This window comes from Aotus nancymaae, unplaced genomic scaffold (genome assembly GCF_030222135.1).
Source record: "Aotus nancymaae isolate 86718 unplaced genomic scaffold, 86718_ANA_hifiasm-v0.15.2.pri h1tg000033l, whole genome shotgun sequence".
NCBI classification, from domain to species: Eukaryota; Metazoa; Chordata; class Mammalia; order Primates; family Aotidae; genus Aotus; species Aotus nancymaae.
This window is the reverse complement of record NW_026988447.1, coordinates 62,279,246-62,304,504: the sequence shown is the minus strand read 5'-3', so window position 1 is coordinate 62,304,504 and position 25,259 is coordinate 62,279,246. Positions and strand designations below refer to the sequence as shown.

Sequence of the window (25,259 nt, the reverse complement as noted above, 5' to 3'; positions counted from 1 at the left end):
ATCAGTCCCAAATCTGACTCCCTGACGCTTAAAAGCGAAAATAAAAAAACCGAGATGTTACTCTGTAGAGTAACCCTTACTTAGCAAAACGCCGTTGTCCCCTGCAGCCTGCAGGTAGTAGAGACGGTAAATCCCCACCTTACGCTTGTCAGTGACAACATGCCCTTTGTATCCACGCTCAGTCGAGAACCACCGCAGTGAGTAAACTGCCAGTAGCAACACCGTTCCTCTATCTAAACTTCCGCTTCCCAGAGTTACTAATGCCCCAACACGGGTCGGTCGCTCAGTCTCCGTCCAGCCCGTACCCCAGAGCCCGGGCATTTCCCGCGCGCAGATCACAAGACGCAAAGGGGAAGTTACTGCCAAACCGACCCGAGCGGCCCAGAGCTGGGGGCTGCCAGGCGGTTCCTGGGCCCCTCTCGGCACCAAAGCCAGGCGGGCGCAGGCTCGCCGCGGGTCGGCCGCACGCCGTACCTGGATCAGGCCCCGCTGGAACAAGGCGCTGTGCACGCAGCCGGGGACCGCCCCGGGCAGCTGGAGCGAGCCGTTACCATTGCGGACGCTCCAGGTTCCCCGCAAGCTGAAGCTGAGCGCCGCGGCGGTGGGGCCTGCACCGCACAGCGCGAGCAGCAGGAGCAGGTGGAGGCGCATCCTGGGGACCGGCGCCCCAGAGATCTGCAGGGATCGGAAGGCAACGCTGCAAGGGACCGGCGGGGAAGCCATTCACCCACTGGAAAGGAGCCGAGGCTTTAGGTTCCCGCCCGCGCCCCGCCCCGCCCCTGGGTCAGCTGAGCGTTCGTTCTCCCGGCACCGCCGCGGGTGGGACGGGAACGGGGCGACTGCGCCTGCTCCCGCGGGAAGCTGGGCGTCGCGGGTGCGGGAGCTACAGCCCCCGAGAGTAGCTACAGGCTGCGGGCCTTGCGGTCTGAGCCCTCCCTCAGCGTTTTTTCCCGCCGCCTCAGGACGTACAGCTGGAGGGGAGAGCCTTGCACGGTAATTGGGACATAAAGACCCCTGGGCGCGAAGTGGCACAGAGCCTCGGGAGATCAGAGACCGACCGTCCGTGGAGACCACAGCTGGAGAGGCCCCTTACTCCTTCCGAGGACCGAAACTGGGAGACAACCCCACCACTTCCCTTCCCCCAAACTTACACAGACCCTCATCTACCTGGTAGCGTAACACCCCCCTGCAGCTCAATTCGCGGGCCTCAGAGCCTACCCCGCCCTTTGAAGAGTAACATGTACTAGCAGGACGTCAATCACAAGGTTGTTCAGAGGGCTAACCAAGGAAATGCGACGACAGCGTGCAGCATGGGGTCTGGCGCAGAGAGGACACTCGTGTTAGCTATTGTTTTATTTTATCTTATTATTTTTTTTATTTTTTGAGACGGAGTTTGGCTCTTGTTACCCAGGCTGGAGTGCAATGGCGCGATCTCGGCTCACCGCAACCTCCGCCTCCTGGGTTCAGGCAATTCTCCTGCCTCAGCCTCCCGAGTAGCTGGGATTACAGGCACGCGCCACCGTGCCCAGCTAATTTTTTGTATTTTTAGTAGAGACGGGGTTTCACCATGTTGACCAGGATGGTCTCGATCTCTTGACCTCGTGATCCACCCGCCTCGGCCTCCCAAAGTGCTGGGATTACAGGCGTGAGCCACCGCGCCCGGCCAGCTATTGTTACTAATGGCCTACGTCCTTATGTTTCATAAAGCCACTGAGGTTCTGGAACCTGCACTAGGCGAGCAGGTGAGTTTAAAATCCTCTCCACTCACTAGCTGTGGGACTTGGGCAAGCCGCAAAATCTACATGTACATTTCTTGAAGTTTTCAGGTTGTTATAAGTATTACATGAGTTAACATATGTGATCGTCCCTAACAATGCCACAGTACCCAAGAAATAACACGGACTTAATTAGGGTCTTGTAGTCAAATGTTCTACCTGAGTCCCATTATCCTAAAATTTGAGAGGGAATTTTACATTGCATAAAATAGACTGCCTTTCTCCTGTGTTGATGTTAATCTGCCTTATATTTATGCTTCGGAAGCAGTCCTTGAAAAGAAATTTTCTCTCATCAAATCTGAGCTTTGTTTTGCCTTACAATGGCCTTGGAATTACCTGATTCTGCAGACACCAGACAATATCTTACTTTGCAGAGCGAGCATTATTTACAAGCCTGGTATATCTTGTCTTTAAGGACAGTGTGGATTATCCATCCCAAGCCTCTGGGTTTACAGATGAGGGAACTGAGTTCAAAGAGATCGGGGCCAGGCACGGTGGCTTATGCCTGTAATCCCAGCACTTCTGGGAGGCCGAGGCAGATGGGTCACTTGAGGTCAGGAGTCCAAGACCAGACTGGCCAACATGGTGAAACCCCGTCTCTACTAAAAATACACAAATTAGCTGGGCGTGGTGGTGCACACCTGTAATCCCAGCTACTCAGGAGACTGAGGTAGGAGAGTCACCTGAACCCGGGAGACAGAGCCGAGATCGCGCCACTGCACTCCAGCCTGGGCAACAAAGAGAGACTCTAAATAAAAGAAAACAACAACAAAAAGATCAGGTGACTTACCTGTCATATAATGGCAGAGAGGACTAGAAGCCTCCTCTTTAAGATCCTCAGAGCCCAGTGATATTACAGGGGAAAGGCTCTCACTGCTTCAAAGCCTTCCTCACTCACCCCAGAAGCATTTTTACCTTTGATAGGAACAAAGCTCTCAATTCAAATTATATGCCGTAATTCACAGCATTAAATGGCTAGCCATAGTCTGTGCAGCACTGATAACAAGGTTTATGGCAACAAGAGGGCAAAGGGATTTTTCCTAACTCCCAGACACTCCATTAAGCCAAATCACAGGAAAATTCATCCTTGATGATGCATATGGATCTATTCTGTTATATTAAGAAATATTTAAGAAATAGAATTTTTAGAAAAACAATAATAGAAGATTCTCATTCCTCCTTTCATTCCAGGATACAACCATAGCGTCATTTAGGTTACACTTCACTTTGACAACAGAGAGCCTCAAGGAAAAATCAAAGCCCTAATAAGTACTCTTCCTAAAACTGGAATTGGCACAGATGACATGATGAAGTTTTCATTTTGCTATAGGATAATTTTTGTCTATGGTTTTCCGGAAAAATAAACCTTATTTAGAGATATTTGTAAAACTTCTCAATTTATGTAATTTAAAGTCATGATACCAAATACAATGTTTAAAATAGTCATGGATATATTTTACACTGTATAAACAAATTTCATTTTTATTATTTCATTTGATGCTTCCCAAAACTTGAATTATTTAGAACAAGTGATAGTTCCTGGTTTAAAAGCATTAATAATGCCTACAGTGGCTAAATGATGTGTAGGGCCAGTATCCTGTCACAGCAGGCCAATGGAGGTGGTTAGGCCCTTTGCTATGTGACGACACTTCCTTCATATCTAAATATATAAAATTGGTAAACTCATTAGAACACTATTGTATATACCAAGGCCAAGAACATTCCAATCCCATGATATATTACAGAAGTTTGAATAAGGAAAAGAAAATGAAAGAGTAATGAGACGTGGAATGGATATTTTCCTTTAGACTCACAGTGTCTGATGAATCCCCAGAACTGGGGATAACAGGCCATAAGCATCTCTCAGTGACTTAAATGGAAAAAGAAAATTTGTATTTTATTATCACTGTCAATGTTATTTGGTCATCTAGGGGTGAGGATGAGGAACGGTGATCAGGTTGTGGACTACAGAGTTTGAGTTATAAACCACACAATCAAAGTCCTTTACCTAATGGCATAAAGACCTCACTGCACCTGATACATTCTGTTTTAGGTAATATACAACGTTGAAGAAAAACTGACCAGGTATGGAGCCACAGAGAAAATTTCAACAAATTCCCAAAAACTGATAGCATGGAAAGCAGCATTCTCTTATCACAATGTAATAAAATTAGAAGTAAGGTTAAACCAATCTCATTTATTTGGAATATTTTAAAAAATACATTCCTAAATAACGCATGAGTCAAATAAATAATAGATTTCCAGTTTCTGTTCTGGCATGTAAGGAGCTTGGAAGTCATCACTCTATGCTAAAAACTCTTGTTGCCTAGGCTGGAGTGCAGTGGCACGACCTCGGCTCACTGCAACCTCTGCCTCCTGGGTTCAAGTGATTCTCCTGCCTCAGCCTCCCGAGTAGCTGGGACTACAGGTGTGCGCCACCAAGCCCAGCTAATTTTTTTTTTTTTATTTTTAGTAGAGACGGGGTTTCACCATGTTGGCCAGGATAGTCTCTATCTCCTGACCTTGTGATCCGCCCGCCTCGGACTCACAAAGTGCTGGGATTACAGGCGTGAGCCACCGCGCCCAGCCCCAATCTCTTGTTTTTAATTAGCTGGGCATGGTGGTATGTGCCTGTAGTCCCAGCTACTTGGGAGGCTGAGGTGGGCGGATCACTTGAGCCTGGGTGGCAGAAGTTGCAGTGAGCCAAGATCTCGCCACTGAACTCAAGCCTGGGTGACAGAGTAAGACCCTGTCTCAAAAAAAGAAAATGTGGTACATATACACCATAGAATACTATGCAGCCATAAAAAAATAAACTCATGTCCTTTGCAGCAACTTGGATACAGTTCAAAGCAGTTATTCTAAGTGAATTCATGCAGAAACAGAAAACCAAATGTTGCATATTCTCACTTATAAGTGGGAGCTAAGTCTTGGTTTCACACAAATATTAAGATGGGAATAAATGTGGACTCCAAAATGAGGGAAGAAAGGAGGGTATCAAGGGCTGGAAAACTTCCTGTTGGATATTATGCTCACTGTCTGGGTGATGGGATCAAGAGAAGCCCACACCTCAGCATCACACAATATACCCTTGTAACAAGCCTGCACGTGTACCCCCGAATCTAAAATGAACATGCAAAAATTTGTTTAAGTGAACTTGGATGCACTGTAAATGTATACTGCAAACTCTAGGGCAACCACTTAAAAAAATGTGAAAGGAATGCAACCGATGTGCTAAGAAATAGAATAATGTAAAATGTTCAGTTAAAACCACAAAAGGCAGAATAACAGTGGAAGACAAAGATAGGAACAAGGACCAAGGGCAACGAATAGGAAAGAGTAACAGCGTGGCAGGTGCGCCCAAATCTCAGAATCACCGCTAAAGAACTTATCCATGTAACCAAAAATCACCTGTTCCCCAAAAACGATTGAAACTAAAAGACAGTAACAAATATGGTTACTATCAGATGTTAGAGATATTAATCCAACTCTGCCAATGGTCTAAATATGCCAGTTAAAGGACAATTGTTAGACTAGATGAAAAAAAATAGACCCAGCTATATGTTGTCTATAAGTGACCTATTTTAATTATGAAGACAAAGCTAGATTAAAACTTAAAAGGACAAAAATATACCACACTTGGCTGGGCACGGTGGCTCACACCTATAATCCCAGGATTTTGGGAAGCCAAGGCAGATGAATCATGAGGTTAGGAGTCTGAGACCAGCCTGGCCAACATAGTGAAACCCTGTCTCTACTAAAAATACAAAAATTAGCCAGGCATGGTGGCAGGTGCCTGTAGTCCCAGCTACTCAGGAGCCTGAGGCAGGAGAATTGCTTAAACCTGGGAGGCAGAGGTTGCAGTGAGCTGAGATCGCACCACTGCAATCCAGCCTGGGCAACAGAGCAAGACTCCATCTCAAAAAAATAATAATAATAAATTTTATATATATATATACCATGCTTACATTAATTTTTAAGTGAGTAGCTATATTAATTTCAGAGACGGTACACTTCAGAGCAAAGAAAATTATCAAGATACAGAGGGACATTACATAATGATAAGTGGGTCAATTCTCCCAAAAGACCTAATAATCTGCAATGTGTATGTGCTGAATTAATAACAGAACATCAAAATACATTAATCAAAAACAGATTGAACTGTAAGAAGAGAAAGATAAATCTACTAATATGCTTGGAGACTTCAGCAGCCCTCTGTCAGTAATAGACAGATGTAACAGGCAAAAAAAAAAAAAAATCAGTCAAACCCAACAGTACCATTATCAACTGGGTATACTTGACAGCAATAGACCATTTCATCCATAACAACAGAACACACATATGTCTCTAGGTCACATGGAACATTTACTGAGATAGACCATACTTTGGGCCATAAATCACACCTTAACAAATTTAAAAGAATAGAAATTACAAAATGTACATTCTCAGACAACAGTGGATTTAAACTACAAAGCAATAACAGAATGAAAGCTGGAAAACCTCAAAATGTTGGGCCACTAAGCAGCACATTTCCAAATAACACACAAGTCAACAAAGAAATCTCAAGATAAATTTTAAATTTCTCTGAATACATTAATTAAAAAACAATTTTATCAAAATGTGTGGGACACACAAAGTGGTGCTTAGAAATTTACAGCACTGAAGTCATGTAATAGAAAAAAGAAAGACCTAAAATCAATAATCAAAACTTTCACCGTAGGAAGCTAGAAAAGAAGGCCAATTAAATCCAAAGTCAGCAGAAGGAAAGGAATACTAAAAATTAAAGCAGAATTAATTCAACTGAAAAGAGGAGATCAGGGAGGGGAGGGGGGCAAGAAAAAAAAGAATACGAATGCGTTTATTACCACTGACCTTTACACTTAAAATGGTAAAGATGGTAAATTAATATGTATATTTTACCTCAATAAAAAAATGTTTACAAGAAAATAGGAAATCAATAGAGAAAAATCAACCAAACCAAATACTGGTTCTTTGAAAAGATCAGTAAAATTGATAAGCTTCTAGCCAGGCTAAGAAAATAAGAGAGAAGACACAAATTACTTATATAACAAATGAAAAAGGGAACATCACTACAGATCCCAATCAGACATTACAAGGATAAAAAAGAAATACTATGAGAACATGTATGCTAACAAATGTGATAGCATAGATGAAATGGCCAATTCCTTGAAAGATACAATGTGCTAAAAACCTACACAAGAAGAAATAGACAATCTGAATAGGCCTCTATCTATTAAGGAAATTCAGTCAATAATCAATAATTTTGCAAAACAGAAAGCACCAGACCAGACAGTTTTGCCAGTCAATTCTGCCAAATGTTTAATGAAGAAATTATACCAATTCTCTACAGTTTCTTCCAGAAGATGGAAGCAGAAAAAATACTTGCTAACTCATTCTATGGGGCCACTATTACCCTGATACTATAAAAAACAACAATATTATAAGAAAATAAAACTACAGACCAGTATCTCTCATGAACATACATGAAAAATTTCTCAACAAAAAATAAGCAAATTGAATCCAACAATATATAAAAATAATTACACACTGTGACCAAATAGGATTCATTGTGGGCATACAATGCTAGTTCAACATCTGAAAATCAACTCACGTAGCACATCACACTAACAGGCTAAAGAAGAAAAAAGAAAAAACAAAAAACACATGATCATATCAATAGATGAAGAAAAAGCATTTGACAAAATCCAACAGCCGTTCGTGATAAAAACTCTCAGCAAACTAGAATGGAGGTTAACCCCATCAACTTGATTATAAAAAATTAAAACAAAAAACTACAGCTAACATCATTTTTAATGGCAAGAAGCTAGAAACTTTTTTTGCTAAGATTACAAACAGGGCAAGAATGTGTCCTACCACAACTCCTTTTCAGCATCATACTGGAAACCCTAGCTAATGCGCAAAGACTAGGAAAGGAAACACGGTCACGTGCCACATGACAACATTCAGTCAATGGTGGATCACATACACAACCATGATTCCATAAAAAGACAATGGGAATGAAATACTCCTACCGCCTAGTCAGGTCGTAGCCACTGTAATGTCATAGTGCAACACATTATTCACGTTTATAGTGATGCTGGTGTAGACAAACCAGCAACACTATGAATGTGCTGCCATGCATGTAAAAGTGTAGCACACAGTTATATACAGTGCATCATACTTAATGATAAATGACTATGTTATTGGTTTATGTATTTACTATAATATACTTTTATCATTACAGTATACTACTTCTACTTACTTTTTTTAAAAGAAAGTTAACTATAAAACAGTCTCAGGCAGGTCCTTCAGGAGGTATTCCTGAAGAAGGCGTTGTTAGCATAGGTGATGACAGCTCCGTGTGTCTTACTGCCCCTGAAGGCCTTACAGTGGGAAAAGATGTGGAGGCGGGAGACAGTGACATCAATGATCCTGGCCCCATGTAGAACTAGAACTATGTAGAATTAACTCTGTCGGTTAATGCTTGTGTTTGGGCCTTAGTTTTAAATAAAATGTTTAAAAAGAAAATATAAAACAAAAAAAGTTTTAAATAGAAAATAGCTTATAGAATAAGAATTTAAAGAAAATATATCTGTATAGCTATACAATGTGTTTGTGTTTTAAGCTCATTGTTATTTAAAAGAGAGTCCAAAAGTTAAAAAATTAAAACATTTATAAAGTAAAAAAGTTACAGTAAGCTCAGGTTAACTTATTATTGAAGAAACAATATTTTCTATGAATTTAATTTAGCCTAAGCGTGCGGTGTTTCTAAGGCCTACAGTAGGGTACAGTAACGTTCTAGACCTTCACGTTCACTCACCATTCACTGACTCATCAGAGTGACCTCCAGTATTGCAAGCTTCATTCCTGGTGTGTGCCCTATACAGGTGTACTATTTTTTATCTTTTACACTATATTTTTACTGTATTCTTCTGTGTTTATGCACAAAATACTTATCGTTGTGTTACAATTGCCTACAATATTCAGTACAGTATGTTGTACAGGCTTATAGCCTAGGTTTGTAGTAGGCTGCATATCTATGTTTGTGTAAGTATGCTTCGACGTTCACACAATGACAAAATTGCCTCATCATGCATTTCTCAGAATGTATCCTCACCATTAGGGAAGACATGACTGTAAACAGTACACAGATTGGGAAGGAAGAAATAAAACTGTCCCTGTTTATAGATAGCATGATTGTTTATGTAGAAAATCGGAAGGAATCGACAACTACAACAACAATTACAATCAATTAAAGCAAGATAGCGTCATACCAGGTTGATAAATAAAAAGGAATTGCTTTTCTATACACGAGCAATGAACAATTGGGTGTGAAATTAAAAACACAACACTACTTACAATAGTACCAAATATTTAGATATACATTCAGCAAAAAATGTACAAGATTTATGTAAGGAAACTATAGAACTCTGATGAAAGAAATCAAGGAGGTGCAAAATAAATGGAGAGATATTCCATATTCATGAGTAGGAAGACTCAATATTGTCAGATATCAGTTCTTCCCAACTTGATCTGTAGATTCAGTGCAAACCCAATCAGAATCCCAGACAAGTTTTTGTGGATTTTGAGAAACTGGTTTTAAAGTTTATATGGAGACTCAAAAAACTCAGAATAGCCAACATAATACTGAAGAAGAACAAAGTCAGAGGACCAGCATCGCCCTGTCAGGAGCTACCTGATGGTGAAAGCTGAGCTGTTAGGTGTTAGAGTTGCCAATTAAAGCAACAATGAGCCTAAATGAAACTATGGTGAGCTCTTTAATTGCTTATTGTGATAGTATAAACACGTGGCTAGAGAAGACACCAATTCTCCCTTGTTTCATTTCACCCATGAAACAGTGTATCAGCTCAGGAGCAGGCGGAGCAGCAACAACGTCATCTCATTGTTACGGGAGCTATGAAAAGAAGGCTCTGGCTGGGCATGGTGGCTCATGCCTGTAATCCCAACACTTTGGGAGGCCAAGACAGGCGGATCACTTGAGGTCAGGAGTCGAGACCAGCCTGGCCAACATGGCGAAATCCCGTCTCTACTAAAAATACAAAAATTAGCTGGGCATGGTGGCACATGCCTCTGGTCCCAGCTATTACAGAGGTTGAGGCAGGAGAATCACTTGAACCCTGGAGGCAGAGGTTGCATTGAGTCAAGATTGCACCACTGCACGACAGCCTGGGTGACAGAGCAAGACACTGTCTCAAAAAGATAATAAAAATAAAAATAAAATAAGGCTCTGGCTGTTCTATAGACTCTGAAATTGGGAAGGACAAGGAGGAAGGGCTAGGAGTGAATAATTACTGGGTGTTGAGTTAAGGTATGAATAAAGGTCTTCAGGATCTCCTCTTTCTCCCTGCCCTCACTCTAATAAGGAGGTCTCAGCAGAGGTCCCTGAGGAAGATCTCTGGCAAAGTTCTCAAATACAGAGATCTAGGAATGAAGGCACTAGGTCAAGGAACATAATATACAAAGAGTACGATTGGCCAGAGGGGCCTGAGTCCTTCACTGAAACTTCCATTAGAGACTGTACTTCACTGGCTGTGTATCAAGTCTGGTGTGGGAAGGGCAGCTTTTCCCTGTGAACTGTGAGGTAAAGACTTTGTGATTGCCGGTGATTAGGCATGAAATACAACACACAAGTTGTTAACCAGGATCCAGACGACTCCACCCAACTTCAAAACTGGCTATAAAGCTACAGTAACCAAAGCAGTGTGGTATTGGTAAAAGAACAGACAGATATATTAATGAAACAGAATAAAGATTCATGAAATAGATCTACAAAAATATAGTTAACTCATCTTTAACAAAGGAGCGAAGGCAGTGCAATGCAGAAACGATAGTCTTTTTAACAAATGATACTGGAAAACTGAACATCCACTGAGAAAAAAACAAAAAAAAGAAGAATCCAGATTTACAAAACCAAGAGTGATTCTTCATGTAAAGTATCGACTTTGAATAACAATGATGTGTCAATGTAGGTTCATCATTTGTGACAAATATATCACTGTAGTGTGGGCTGCTGACAGTGGGGAGGCTATGCGTATGTGGAAGCAGGAGGTATATGGGAACCGTCTGTACCTTCTGCTTAATTTTGCTGTGAACCTAAAACTGCTCTAAAAAATAAGGTCTCTTTAAAAAATGAATCTAGATACAGATCTTACATCCTTCACAAAAATTAATTCAAAATGTATCACAGACCTAAATGTAAAATGCAAAACTATAAATTTCCTAGAAGATAATATAGCAGAAAATCTGGATGATCTTGGGTATGGCAGTAACTTTTCAGATACAACACCAAAAGTATGACCAATGAAAGAAATAATTGACAAGCTGGATTTCAGTAACATTAAAAACGTCTGCTCTGCAAAAGACACTGTCAAAAGAAGAAGAAGATAACAGACTGGGAGAAAATATCTGCAAAACACATATCAGACTGGTATCCAAAATACCTGAAGAACCCTTAAAGCTAAGCCATAAGAAAATGAACAACCCAATTTAAAAATGGACAAAAAAAAAATCTCAACAGACACCTCACTAAAGAAGATATGCGTGTGGCAAATAAGCATACACCGTAAGAGAAATTGCAAATTCAAACAACAATGAGATAGCACTACATACCTATTAAAATGGCCATCATCCCAAAGGCTGTCAGCACCAAATGCTGGCCAGGGTGTGGAGGAATAGAAATTCTCATTCATTGCTGGTGGGAATGCCAAATGACATAGCCACTTTGGAAGGCAGTTTGGCACTTCTTTACAAAACCTAAGCATACTCTTGCCACATGAGATCATTAGTTTTATGTATCAACTTGACTGGGTCATGGGGTGACCAGATATTTAGTCAAGCATTATTCTGAGTGTTTCTGTGAAGGTGTTTTTGGATGAGGGTACTATCTAAGTTGGTAGAATGAGTAAAGCACATTGCCCTCCATAATCTGGGTAGGCCTTATCCAATCAGTTGAAGGCCTGAATAGAGCAAAAGATTGACCCTCCCTGAAGGAAGAGACAACTCTAATGTCTGACAGCCTTCAGATGCAACACTGTTTCTTCCTGGTTCTACAGCAGCCTGCCAGCCTTTGAACTCAAACTGGAACATTAGCTCTACAGATTTTGGACTTACCACCTCTGTAACTGTGTGAGCCAATTTCTTATAATAAATCTCTTTATAATGTATATACATACTATTGGTTTTGTTCCTCTGGAGAATCTTGACTAATACACCATAGGATCCAGAATTTGCATTCCTTGGTATTTACACAAAGGAGTTGAAAACATATATCCATCCGAAAACCTGCACATGGATGTTAATAAGAGCTTTACCCATAATTGCCAAAACCTGGAAGCAACCAAGATTTCCTTCAGTAGGTGAATGGATAAACTGTGGTACATCCAGGCAATGGAATATTATTCAACACTTTACAAATGGGCTATCCTGGCCAGGCACAGTGGCTCAGCACTTTGGGAAGCTGAGACAGGTGGATTACCTGAGGTTAGGAGTTCGAGACCAGTCTGACCAACATTGAGAAACCTCGTCTCTACTAAAAATACAAAAATTAGCCAGGTGCGGTGGTGCATACCTGTAATCCCAGCTACTCAGAGGATGAGACAGGAGAATTGCTTGAACCCGGGAGACGAAGGTTGCAGTGAGCCGAGATTGTGCCACTGCACTGCAGCCTGGGTGATAGAGCAAGATTCCATCTCAAAAAAAAGAAAAAAAGAAAGAAAGAAAGAAAGAAAAAAGGGGCTATCCAGGCATTGTAGCCCATGCCTGCTGTCTCAGCTACTTGGGAAGCTGAGGTGGGAGAACTGCTTGAACCTGGGAGGCAAAGGTTGCAGTAAGCCAAGGTTGCACCACTACACTCCAGCTTTAAGTGCATATTACTAAGTGAAAGCAGTCTATCTTGAAGGTCTACATACTATATGACATTCTGGTAAAGGCAAAACTATGGGAGACAGTAAAAACATCAGTGGTTGCCAAAATTGCAGGGAGGAAGGGACGAACAGGCTGACCGCAGAGGATTTTTAGGAAAGTACAAATACTCTGTGATACTAGAATGGTGAATACATGTCATTATAATTTGTCTAAATGCATAGAATTTAAAACACCAAAAGAGAAAGCTAATGTAAACTATGGACTTTGGGTGATAATGATATGTCAATGCAGGTTCATAAATTGTGATATATGTCCCACTCTGGTAATGATGTTGATTAAGAAGCAGGGGGTGGCAGGGGGTGAAGTCTGCATGTGCTGAACAGGGTGTGTACTAGAACTCTGTACTTTCCACTCAGTTTTGCTGGGAATCTATGATTGCTCTAGAAAATAAAAATCTCCTTAAGCTGATAAGCAACTTCAGCAAAGTCTCAGGATACAAAATCAATGTGCAAAAATCACAAGCATTTTTACCAACAAGCATTATACACCAACAACAGACAGAGAGCCAAATCCCATTGACAATTGCTACAAAGAGAATAAAATACCTAGAACTACAACTAATGAGGGATGTGAAGGACCTCTTCAAGGAGAACTACAAGTCACTGCTCAAAGAAATAAGAGAAGACACAAACAGATGGAAAAACATTCCATGCTCATGGTTAGGAAGAATCAATATTGTGAAAATGGCCATACTGCCTAAAGTAATGTATAGATTCAATGCTATCCCCATCAAGTTACCATTGATTTTATTCACAGAATTGGAAAAAACACCTTAAACTTCATATGGAACCAAAAAAGAGCTTGCATAGCCAAGAAAATCCTAAGCAAAAATAATAATAATAATCTAGAGAGGCATCATGCTACCCGATTTCAAATTATACTACAAGGCTACAGTAATCAAAACAGCATGGTACTGGTACCAAAACAGAGATACAGACCAATGGAACAGAACAGAAGCCTCAGAAACAAGGCCACACATCTGCAACCATCTGCTCTTTGACAAACCTGACAAAAACAAGCAATGGGGAAAGGATTCCCCATTTAATAAATGGTGTTGGGAAAACTGGATAGCCATATGCAGAAAGCTGAATATGGATCCCTTCCTTACACCTTATACAAAAATTTACTCCAGATGGATTAAAGATTTAAACATAAGCCCTAACACCATAAAAACCCTAGAAGAAAACCTAGGCAATAGCATTCAGGACATAGGCATGGGCAAGGACTTCATGACTAAAACACCAAACGCAATAGCAACAAAAGCCAAAATACACAAATGGGATCTAAGTAAACTGAAGAGCTTTTGCACAACAAAAGAAACAATCATTAGAGTGAGCTGGCAACCAACAGAATGGGAAACAATTTTTGCAATCTACCCATCCGACAAAGGGCTAATATCCAGAATCTATGAAGAACTCAGAAAAATTTACAAGAAGAAAACAAATAACCCCGTCAAAAAATGGGCGAAGGATATGAACAGATACTTTACAAAAGAAGACATTATGCAGCCAACAAACTTATGAAAAAAGCTCATCATCATGGTCATTAGAGAAATACAAATCAAAACCACATTTAGATACCACCTCACGCCAGTTAGAATGGTGATCATTAAAAAATCAGGAGACAACAGATGCTGGAGAGGATGTGGAGAAATAGGAATGATTTTACACTATTGGTGGGAGTGTAAATTAGTTCAACCATTGTGGAAGACAGTGTGGTGATTCCTCAAGGATCTAGAAATAGAAATACCGTTTGACCCAGCAATCCCATTATTGGGTATATACCCAAAGGATTCTAAATCATTCTATTATAAAGACACATGCACACTTATGTTAATTATGACACTGTTCACAATAGCAAAGACTTGGAACCAATCCAAATGCCCATCGATGATAGACTGGATAAAGAGAATGTGGCACATACACACCATGGAATATGATGCAGTCATAAAAAAGGATGAGTTCATGTCCTTTGCAGGGATATGGATGAAACTGGAAACCATCATTCTCAGCAAACTGATAGAAGAACAGAAAACCAAACACCACAAGTTCTCACTCATAAGTGGGAGTTGAACAATGAGAATACGTAGACACAGAGAGGGGAACATCACACATCGAGGCCTTTTCGGGGGTGGGGGTCTAGGGGAGGGATAGCATTAGGAGAAATACCTAATGTAGATGACGGGGTGATGGATGCAGCAAATCACTATGGCATGTTGTATACCTATGGAACAAACCTGCACGCTCTGCACATGTAGCCCAGAACTTAGAGTATAATGAATGAATTTAAAAAAAAAAGAAAAAAGAAAATAAAGTCTATTTTTTTAAATGAGCAAACAATTTGGATAAACATTTCTCCAAAGAAAACATACACATGGCTAGTAAGCACATAAAAAAATGCTCTACATTATTTTTTATTAGGTTCCTTGGTGTATTCGGGCTGCTGTAACAAAATACCATAAACTGGATAGCTTATAAACAAAATAAATTTATTTCTCATAGTTCTGAAGTGTGGGAAGTCTAAGATCAAGGCACCAGCAGATTCCCTGGGTGGTGAAGGCCCACTTTCTGCTTCATCGATGGCACTTTCTTATGGTGTCCTGACATGATAGAAGGGACAAAGGAGCACTTCTCAAGTTTCCTTTACAGGGGCACTATTCCCATTCATGAGGGCAGAGCCCTCATAACCTAATCATATCTCAAAGTCTCCAACCCCTAATAATATCTTCTCTTTCTCTTCAACATATTAATATTGGGGTCAGGGAGTGGGAGCAGAAACATTCAGATCATAACATTAGGGAAATGCAAATCAAAACCAAAATGACATACCATTTCACACCCACTAGGGTGGCTATAGTACAAAAATATGGACAATAACAGGTATTTGTGAGGATGTAGAAAAACTAGAATCCTTGTATATCACTGGTGGAAATGTAAAATGGTATGGCTTCTTAGCAAAAGAGGTCGTTGAGTCTTCAAAAAATTAAATGAGGAGTTACTATATGACCCAGAACTTTCAATCCTACGTATATACCCCAAAGAACTAAACATATGATTTCACAAGACAAGTTGTACACAGATCTTCATAGCAGTAATTACTTATAATAGCCAAAAAGTAGAAACAGCCCAAATGTCCATCAACTGATTACTGTATAAACAAAATGTGATATATGCATGCAGTGAAATATTATTCGGCCATAAAAAGAAATAGAATGCTGATAATGACATCATATTGTATGATTCCATTTATAGGAAATGTACAGAATAAGCAAATCCATAGAAACAGAAAAGAGGTAAGTGCTTGCCAGTGTTGGATAGGGGAGGAATGGGAGTGACTGCTAATTGGTATGGTGTTTTTAATGTGATGAAATGTTTTGGAAAGAGACGTTGGAGATGATTGCCCAATCTCACGAATATATTAACATCAACTGAATTGTACCCTTTAAAATGGTAGACTTCATGGTATGTGAATTATATCTCAATTTGAAAAAATTATTTTAAGGTACAAGTAAGGTGTATTTCAGGAATCCCTTTATATCTTAAAATGAATTTATTTTGACACTATACTTTGTTGATAGTTTAACTGAGTATATAATTCTGGTTCAAAAGGAATTTTTTGTTTAATCTTGAAGGCCTTTACCCTACCGTATTCTAGTTTTCATTATGGCTGATGAGATGTCTGATTTTTTCCCCTTTCTTTATTTGCTTATTTTTCTTTCTTTCCTTCCTTCTTTTTTCTTTTTTTAAGAAGAACTCGAAATGATTCCTGGAAACTTTTTAGAGTGTCCTCTTTATCTTTGTTTTTCTGAATCTCACAGTTACGATTCTGACGGTGAGTGTAAGGTAGGAAGGGAAAAAATTGATCTTTATCAACAGGAATATTGCTTCTCTGTTCAACTTCTAAAAATGTTGTCTTTTAAAATTTATTTTTATTGGGGAATAGTTTACATACACCGAAATTCACACACCTGAAGTATACAGTTTGATGTTTTAACAAATGTACATAATTGTGTAACTACCATTTCCTGCACTTTTTGGTCATTTGTATTTTTTTTTTCTTTTCTAAAATGTTTGCTTAAGTCTCTTTCTCATTTCAGTGAGATCCAATGTGTCAATTTTTTCTTTTACAGACTGCAAGAGGAAAACGGATGTCACATCTAAGAATTGTTTGCTAGTCCTAAGTCCTGAAATTTCTTTTAAATTTTCCTAAATATTTTATGGTTTTATATTTTACATATAAGTTCATGATATCATTTGAGCGAATTTTTGCATAAAGTATGAGTTTTACGTTGAGCTCCTTTTTTTGCATATAAATGTCTCTTTGCCAAATTTTAAAACTGAGTTATCTTATTATTGAGTTGTAAGAATTCTTTACGTTCCCGAGATGCTCATCTTCTGTCCGATGTATGTATTACAAACACTTTCTTTTGGTCCTGGCTTGTTTATTCATTTGCTTAACGGTGTCTCTTACGGTTTTACATTTTGATGAAATCCAATTTGTTAGCTTTTTTTAAGGTCGGTACTTTTTGGTCCCATGGAAAAAAATCTTTGCCAACCCCACCGTCATGAAGATATTCCTCTGTTTCTTTTTTCTAGAAGGCTTATAGTTTTAGCTTTTGAGTTAAAGTCCATGATGCATCTCAAAATTAATTTTTGTGTAGCATGAGGTAAGTATTAAGACTAATCTTTTTCCATATGTCCATCTAGTTTTTCCAGCACCATTTACTGAAAAGATTTTTCTTTCCTATATAATTTCCTGTAGTCGAATTAAGACTAATCAGACTATGTACTTGTTTGGGCCGCCTTTGTACTCCTGTTAGGTTGGGACGGTGACCACGGGTACGCCTCAGTATTAAAAGTATTAAAGCCCTGCTGCCCCACGTCAACGGCTACTGGCACATAATCATCTTTTATATCTTCAAGGCTCTGGTTTTCCTTCTCTTTCTCTTCTTCACAATTTGGGTAATAGTCATCTTCGCAGCTGTCAGACTCCTAGCTATTCGTATTCAGAGGCATCTTGACGAGATGGGGGACTTCGCTGACCGCCCTCGCAGGCAGGAACCGGAGCGGCTCGTTCAGCTCAGCCCGCCGCCGGCCGCTCCTTGCAGGAGGGAGCGTGAGAGCGAGTGCAGGAGCCGACGAAGCGCGCGGCCGCTCAGCTCCGCTGGGAGCACGCTCCGTGCCGGCCCCGCGTGCAAGCGCGTTGTGACCCGTGCTCTTTCGGCTCTGCTGTCCAGGAACAGGCAAGTACCAAACGGCTCACCGGAGGGTCACGGTGGCGGCCCCTGCCCTCTCGGCACCCGATTCTTGTCCGGCATCCAGGAAGCATCAGGTCACACGAACTGTCTAAAGGTGATGATTGAGCGGCGAGAGGCTCTCAGAGGAAAGGGAGACCGGAAAGGGCACGGAAAGTGATCTTTCCCTGAAGCCCGGCTGCCCATCTCTGAAGTTGGCCACGTCTATCCATGGTCTCCAACGCGCAGCTGCTTCTCTGCTTGCCGCTCGTGCTGCTCCGCCAGCCGTAGTCTTCTATGGGCACAGGATAGGGGCATGGCAGGCCAGAAAGGTGACATTTGGGCGGAAAAACGGGGTCAGCTCTTTTCACTTGGAACCGCGGTTCCAGGCTTACGGGTGGGGTTTAGCTGGGAGCCCCGCCTTTCCGTATCATTTACAGCCAAGTTTCAGATGAGAAAAGCTGCTTCCTTCACGCACTCCCCGCCCTTTCTAAACTGTATTACTTCCTCAAATGCATTAGAAATCTGTGTCTGTGTTTTTCAAGGTCTTACACAAAGATATTACTCAAATTATAATATGATTTTCATTGGGAACTCAATCTTCTGGCACCTAAGCATTAATCAGGTTAGTCAAGTTGTTCCTTCCAAGGAGGGTTCAGAGAGGGTACAGGTCACAGCCATAAAAAACGGAAGAGCAGGCCAAAGCTGGTATGTGATCCAGGCTGCTTTCTCCTTCTTTTGTTCGGTCATCATTTGCAGGTAAGTTTATCTTGACATTCTGGAAAACATAATTCTGGTCCACTTCATGAGTGGCATGATGCTAATATGACTTATGAGCAAGAAGCGGCAGATACCCTGCATGCCCAAGTACATGGTGAGAAATAATTCCATAGAGATTCAGAGGCCTGCCATATGGTTGAAATTTTGAAGAATCCAGCAATCCAATGCATGTGTTATAAGGTAAACACAGGTGGGACAATATTGTGCCATCTATGATAAAGAGGCATAGGCCAGGCACGGTGGTTCACGCCTGTAATCCCAGCACTTTGGGAGGCCAAGGCTGGAGGATCACTTGAGCCTAGGTGTTTGAGACTAGCCTGGGCAACATGGCAAAACCGTGTCTCCACACAAAATACAAAAACTAGCCAGGCATAGTGGTACGCACCTGCAGTCCTAGATACTTAGGAGGCTGAGGTGGGAGGATTGAGCCTGGGAAAAGTAGACTGCAGTGAGCTGTGATTGCACTTGCACTCCAGCCTGGGTGACAAACCAAGACCCTGTCTCAAAAAAAGAAAGAATGAAGGGGAAGAAGGGAAGGGAAGGGAGGGAAAGGAACGAAAAAGAAGGGAATGGGAGGGGAGAAAAATGGGGAGGGGAGGGAAAGGAAGGGAAAGAAAGGAAAAGAAAGATGCATAATGCTTTGTGTTTCTTTGGATTTTGGAGAAGGCATATACTATATTTTGAAATACTTCTCTTACCCACTGGGTACCTGAAAGGCTGCCAGCTTTGAGTGTGGACTGGAACTACAAACAGGTCAAGACAATCATGCAAGCAGTTCAAACACTTGTGTCATGACATCAAGCAGATCTGATACTGCTGGAGATAATCCTGACCCTGAAACTGTTGACTATGCTAGGTTAGAAGGTATAGAGTTCCACCCAATTAGAAGTTATGACTAATCAGTGGAGTCACTTTGGGTTACTCATTGTACTGAGCAAGCAGATGGAAAAACGGAGTTAATGCACTGGCCTGGGTAACGAACTCTTGATTACCAAGTGGAGCTGGAGTTGCTACCACCTAATGAAGGCAGGGAGGATTATGTCTGGAACCCAGGGAAGTCAGTGGAGCATCTCTTACCATTTCCATGGCTAGTGTTAACTGTCATCGGGAAATTACAGTAACCACAATCCAAGACAACCCACCATGACAAGAGCCTCAGTACCTCTAGAACGCAGGCCTACCTCAATCCGTCCCACTGTGATTTTGGCTCCTATATCACTTCCAATCTCAGATAAAGTTCTATGCCACAGCAAATGGGATCAGGCTTTTCATGGTTTCTTTTCTTTTTTAAGACAGAGTTTCGCTCTGTCACCAGGTGCAGTATTGGCTCACTGCAACCTACGCCTCCCAGGTTCATGTGACTCTCCTGCCTCAGCCTCCCGAGTAGCTGGGACTACAGGTACACACCACCATGCCTAGATAACTTTTGTAATTTTTAGTAGAGACAGGGTTGCATCATGTTGGCCAAGATGGTCTCTATCTCTTGACCTTGTGGTATGCCCGCCTCGGCCTCCTAAAGTGCTGGGATTACAGGTGTGAGCCACCACACCCCACCTTATCCTTAAGTTTTAATCTGTTTTCTAAATTTGGGAAGTATTGCTTTTGGTTATTTTTCAAATGATTGATCATTTTAATAGCCTCTTCCTCTTTCTTCATATTTTAAACTTATTTTATTTCTACCATAATGATAAAGAGGTAAGATTCTGGAATCTGATTATCTAAATTCCAGTCTCTACCATTAAATGAGTAACTCTGGGCAAATCATAACCTCTTTTCCTCAGGTGCCTCATCTATAAAATAGACATAATGATATAAGCATTTAAACAGTAAGTATACGCGTTTACGAGAATTAAGAGTTAATATGTGTAAAAATTTAGAGAAGTGCTTGCCATCTGAAGTATTACATAAGTGTGGTTATTACTATCTTTCGCAGCTGATTTTTTAAGGTGAAATTCACGTATCATTATTTTAAAATGTACAATTCAGTGTCATTTCGTGTGTTCACAATGTTGTACAGCCATAGTAACCTCTAGTTCCAAGACATTTTCATCACCCACAAAAGAGACTGTATACCCATTAGTCACTCCTCATTTCCCCATCTTCCTAGTAGCTGAATCTACAGAGCTTTCTGTCTCTATAGATTTAACTGTTCTGGATATTCAAATAAGTGCAATGATATAATATGTGACCTTTTATGTTTTGCTTCTTTTAGCATGTTTTCAAGGTCCATCCACATTGTATCATGTATCAATACTACATGATTTCACGTGGCTGAATAATATACCATTGTATGGAAATAACCTATTTGTTCATTCATTCATTGTTTCCATCTTTTGGCTATTGTAAATACTGAGTGCTGTTATAAACATTCATTTACAAACATTTGTTTGAAGACTTGTTTTCAGTTGTTTTGGGTACATACCTAGGAATGACGTTGCTGAGTCATATAGTAATTCTATGTTCAACTTTTTGGGGGAACTGCCAAACTGCTTTCCACAGAAGCTGCAACCATCTTACATTCCCACCAGCTATGTACAGGGTTCCAGTTTCTCAAAATCCTCACCAACACTTATTTTCTATTTTAAAAATTTATAGCTATCCTACAGGGCAAAAAGTGATATATCATCATGGTTTGGATTTGCATTTATCTAATAACTAATAGTTGAACATTTTTTCACATACTTAGTGGCCATTTGTATACCTTCTTTGGGAAAATGTTTAAATCTTTCATCTGCTTTTAAATAGGATTGTCTTCTTCTTGTTGAGTTTTAAGGGTTTTTATATATTCTAAATACTAGACCCTAATCAGATAGGTGATTTGAAAATACTTTTTTCCCATTCTGTAGGTTGTCCTTTCACTTTTATGATGTCTTTCAATACACAAAAGCTTGTAATCTTAATGAAGTCCAATTTATGTTTTTTCTTTGGTCTGTGCTTTTGGTGTCATATCTAAGTATTGCCAAATCTAAGAACATGAAGATACACTCTCGTTTTCTTCTAAGTTTTATGGTTTTAGCTCATTTGCAACTTTGATCCTTTTTGAGTTAATTTTCATATAGAATGTGAGGTAGTGGTCCAAATTCATTCTTTTGCATGCAGACATCTGGTTGTTCCTGCACCATATTGTTAAAGAGGCTATTCTTTCCCCATTGGATGGTCCTGGCATCTTTGTCAAACATCAATTGACCATAAGTGTATGGGCTTATTTCTGGACTCTCAATTCTATTCCATGAGTCTATGTGTTCCTGTGTATACTATTTTGATTAGTGTAGCTTTGTATTAAGTTTCAAAATAGGGAAGTATGAGTCCCTTCATTTTTTTTTTAAAGATTGTTTAGCTCTTTGATGTCCTTTGCAATTCCATATGAATTTTTTATCATTTCTGCAAGACAGTCATTGAAATTTTGATAGGGATTGCACTGAATGTTTAGATTGCTTTGAGAATCACTGTCCTTTCAGCATATTAAATCTTCTAATCCATGAACACAGGATATCTTTTCATTTATTCAGGAATTCTCTTTCAAAAAAGTTTGGTATTTTTCAGTGTACATATTTTGCATTTCCTTGATTACATTTCTTTTTTTTTAAATAGAGTCTCATTCTGTCACCCAGGCTGGAGTGCTGTGACATGATCTTGGCATACTGTAACCTCCACCTCCCAGGTTCAAGTGATCCTCCTGGCTCAGCCTCCCAAGTAACTGGGACTATAGGCTTGCATCACCACAACCATTTTTTTTTTTTTAAAGTGATAACGGGGTTTCACTAAGTTGGCCAGGTTGGTCTCAAACTGCTGACCTCAAGTGATCTGCCAGCCTCAGCTTCCCAAAGTGCTGGGATTATAGGTGTGAGCCTCTGCACTGGGCCCCTGTTCTGCTTTTTTTTTTTTTAATGCTATTGTACAAGGAATTTTCTTAGCTTTATTTATGGATTACTTACAATCGGTTATCATTTAAAGAAATACAACTGATTTCTGTGTCAATCTTGTATCCTACAAATTTGCCGAATTCTTTTATTAGCTCTAAGTGGTTTATATTAATTCTTCAGGATTTTCCATATACAAGACAATGCCACTTCTTAATATAGTCTAATTCCTTTCCAATTTGACTAATTTTTTAATATTATTTTAAAAATAAAAACAATTTTTTATTCTTGCAAATTGCTGGGCAACTCATGAAGATCTATGTTCCCTTGTACTTTCTCTTGCTGATAGTTAAATGTGAGTTATTATGGAATTCCTAGTGTTTGCTTTTGCCAGTAGCTGACTGTTCTTCTAATTTGGAATCACTCTAAAAATTAAATCCTGTTTGCATTTTCTGGGACCACATAAGGCAGCAAATCTTCACAAAGCCCGGCTCTTCTCCTGCCGGAGAGCACCAAGTTTCAAGATAGGCAGAGTCCTAATTGTATTAGGAATGGGTTTCGCCTATTTGACACTACTTTTGGATGCATCCTTGGCTTTGCCAGAGCCATGGAAATTAAAGATCAGCTGGGCATAGAGGTTTGTGCCTGTAAGCCAAGCACTTTGGGAGGCCGTGGCAAATGGACTGCTTGAGCCCAGAAGTTCAAGACCAGCCTGGGCAACGTGGTGAGTAGGCCTAACTACTCAGGAAGCTGAGGTGGGAGGATTGCTCGAGTCCAGCAGGCTGAGGGCTGTACCACTCTGTACCAGCCTGGGTGACAGAGCAAGACCACGTCTCTAAGAAAAAAAAAATGAAATGAAATGAAATGAAAGGTCAATCAAGTTCACTTGGGGTACTTCCAAGTGTTTTCAAAATGCAAGCTGGTTCTGGGTTTGTTCTATTTTCCTCTTTGGGTTCCTGGTTTCAGTCTGAGAGCACTCTTTCCTTTGATAGAATATTGACACACTGAAAAAATTCTTCCCCCAGCAAGCAGTTTTTCACAGGATTGATCAGGGTAATCATCCAGACTGACAGAATCTGAACTGCATTACTTTAGTTACAGTAGAGAGTAAATAAGGTCTGAGTAACAACTTTTTAATAGTATATTAGTTATTTTTGTTCTTTTGGAGTTAGAGGTGAAGCAAGGAAAAGCACTTTTGACAGACCACCACTTGGCTCAGTCATTTTTGTATTATCTGTCATACAATGTGCTGAGTAGTCATCTAGTCATTGATAAATAAGAGAAAATCTGTCCTCATAGAACTGGGGGGGCTTAGGGTGAAACAATCACTACCTGTAAGACAAATAATACTGAATATGCCATGATGTACTCCACAGCGGTGGTGCCACATTGGCGTATTATATAGAATAGTCAAGAAAAACTATTCTGATAAGATATTTAAATAGAGACCTACTTAGGGAAAAGGAAGCTGTATGGTATGTGGGGTAAGATCATCCTAAAGAAAAAGGGTAAACAAGAGAGTCCACTGTACGCAACTCTCAGCAATCCTGTGACTGAGCCGAGGGAGTTGGAATGGTGGTAAGGCAAGCAAGCAATCAGGGATGAAGCTGAGGTACAGGTGGTGAAGAAAGTTATCTACAACCATTCGGTTTGGAGGAAAGCCATGACATGATCTGATATGGTTTAAAGGAGTTGAGCATGTGGGGCAGACAGACTGGTGCAACATGGGCGATCACTCATGAGGGATACTGTAATAATCCAAGTAAGAAATGATACCGCTTTAGATCATGGTGGTAGCAGTGAATATGGTAAACGGGCAGATTTTAAAGGCTGCTGTTAAATCTGATTGAAGGTGGAATGTGAGAAATCAAAGTTGGTGCCCAGGTTTTAGGCCAGTGCAATTCAATGTTGACATTTACTGAGCCTGGGCTAAGAGTGTATGTGTATGTGTCTGCGTAGACATAGGGCCAGTTTTAGACATTTTAAAGTATGCCCTTTAGATTGTTATGTGGACAATGAATAAAAGCTATATGGGAGCTCTGAAGAAATAGCTAGGTGGTTAGTAAATGATGGTGACTAACTGGGCTCCTAAGCCAGTATGGCATGAAGGTTCATTGTTCAGCCTTGACACTATTCAAATATGATTAGTCAGTAGTACATAAAAATGAAAATTTTGTAAATATTTTTTATAATACAGAAAAGAGGGTTCTTAAAATTTCATTCATAAGCAGTTTGGGAAGAGATAGGTAACTGATAGTGAGACTTTAATGGAAGCATCCCAAGTAAAATAAGAATTGTCAGAAACATCTTGTATACCTGAAACATAAAATTTTTCAGAACCAAGGCCAGAAATGAGCAAGCAGAAGGGAGGAAGAAATAACACAATGTAGTAATAATTTCTAGGGACTGAGACATTTAGCTAACTTCAATATATTTCTAGATGGTTCCTCCATTTTTCTTGGGGGTGGGGCACACTGTAATATTTTGGAGCCATTTCCAAATACCTTTAACCGTTTATTTTTCCATTACACTGGGACAGCACAAGAAGTTTTAATAGCCACCTTAGGGTACATTTAGTATCTGTCAAACACTGCAAACATCCTTAACATGGCATCATTTCCACTTAGGGGAAAAAACTGCCTAGTG

General features: G+C 40.3%; 1 protein-coding gene across 1 annotated transcript in view; it reads right to left on the bottom strand.

Moving 5' to 3' along the window:
- MANBA (mannosidase beta) overlaps positions 1–666 on the bottom strand; it is a 117,143-nt gene extending 116,477 nt beyond the window's left edge. The window contains exon 1 of the mRNA XM_064384053.1: positions 475–666. Within this exon, the coding sequence (XP_064240123.1) occupies positions 475–651 (177 nt within the window). The 5' untranslated portion in view covers positions 652–666. The remainder of the gene's footprint in view (positions 1–474) is intronic.
- Between the last annotated feature and the right edge of the window lie 24,593 nt (positions 667–25,259).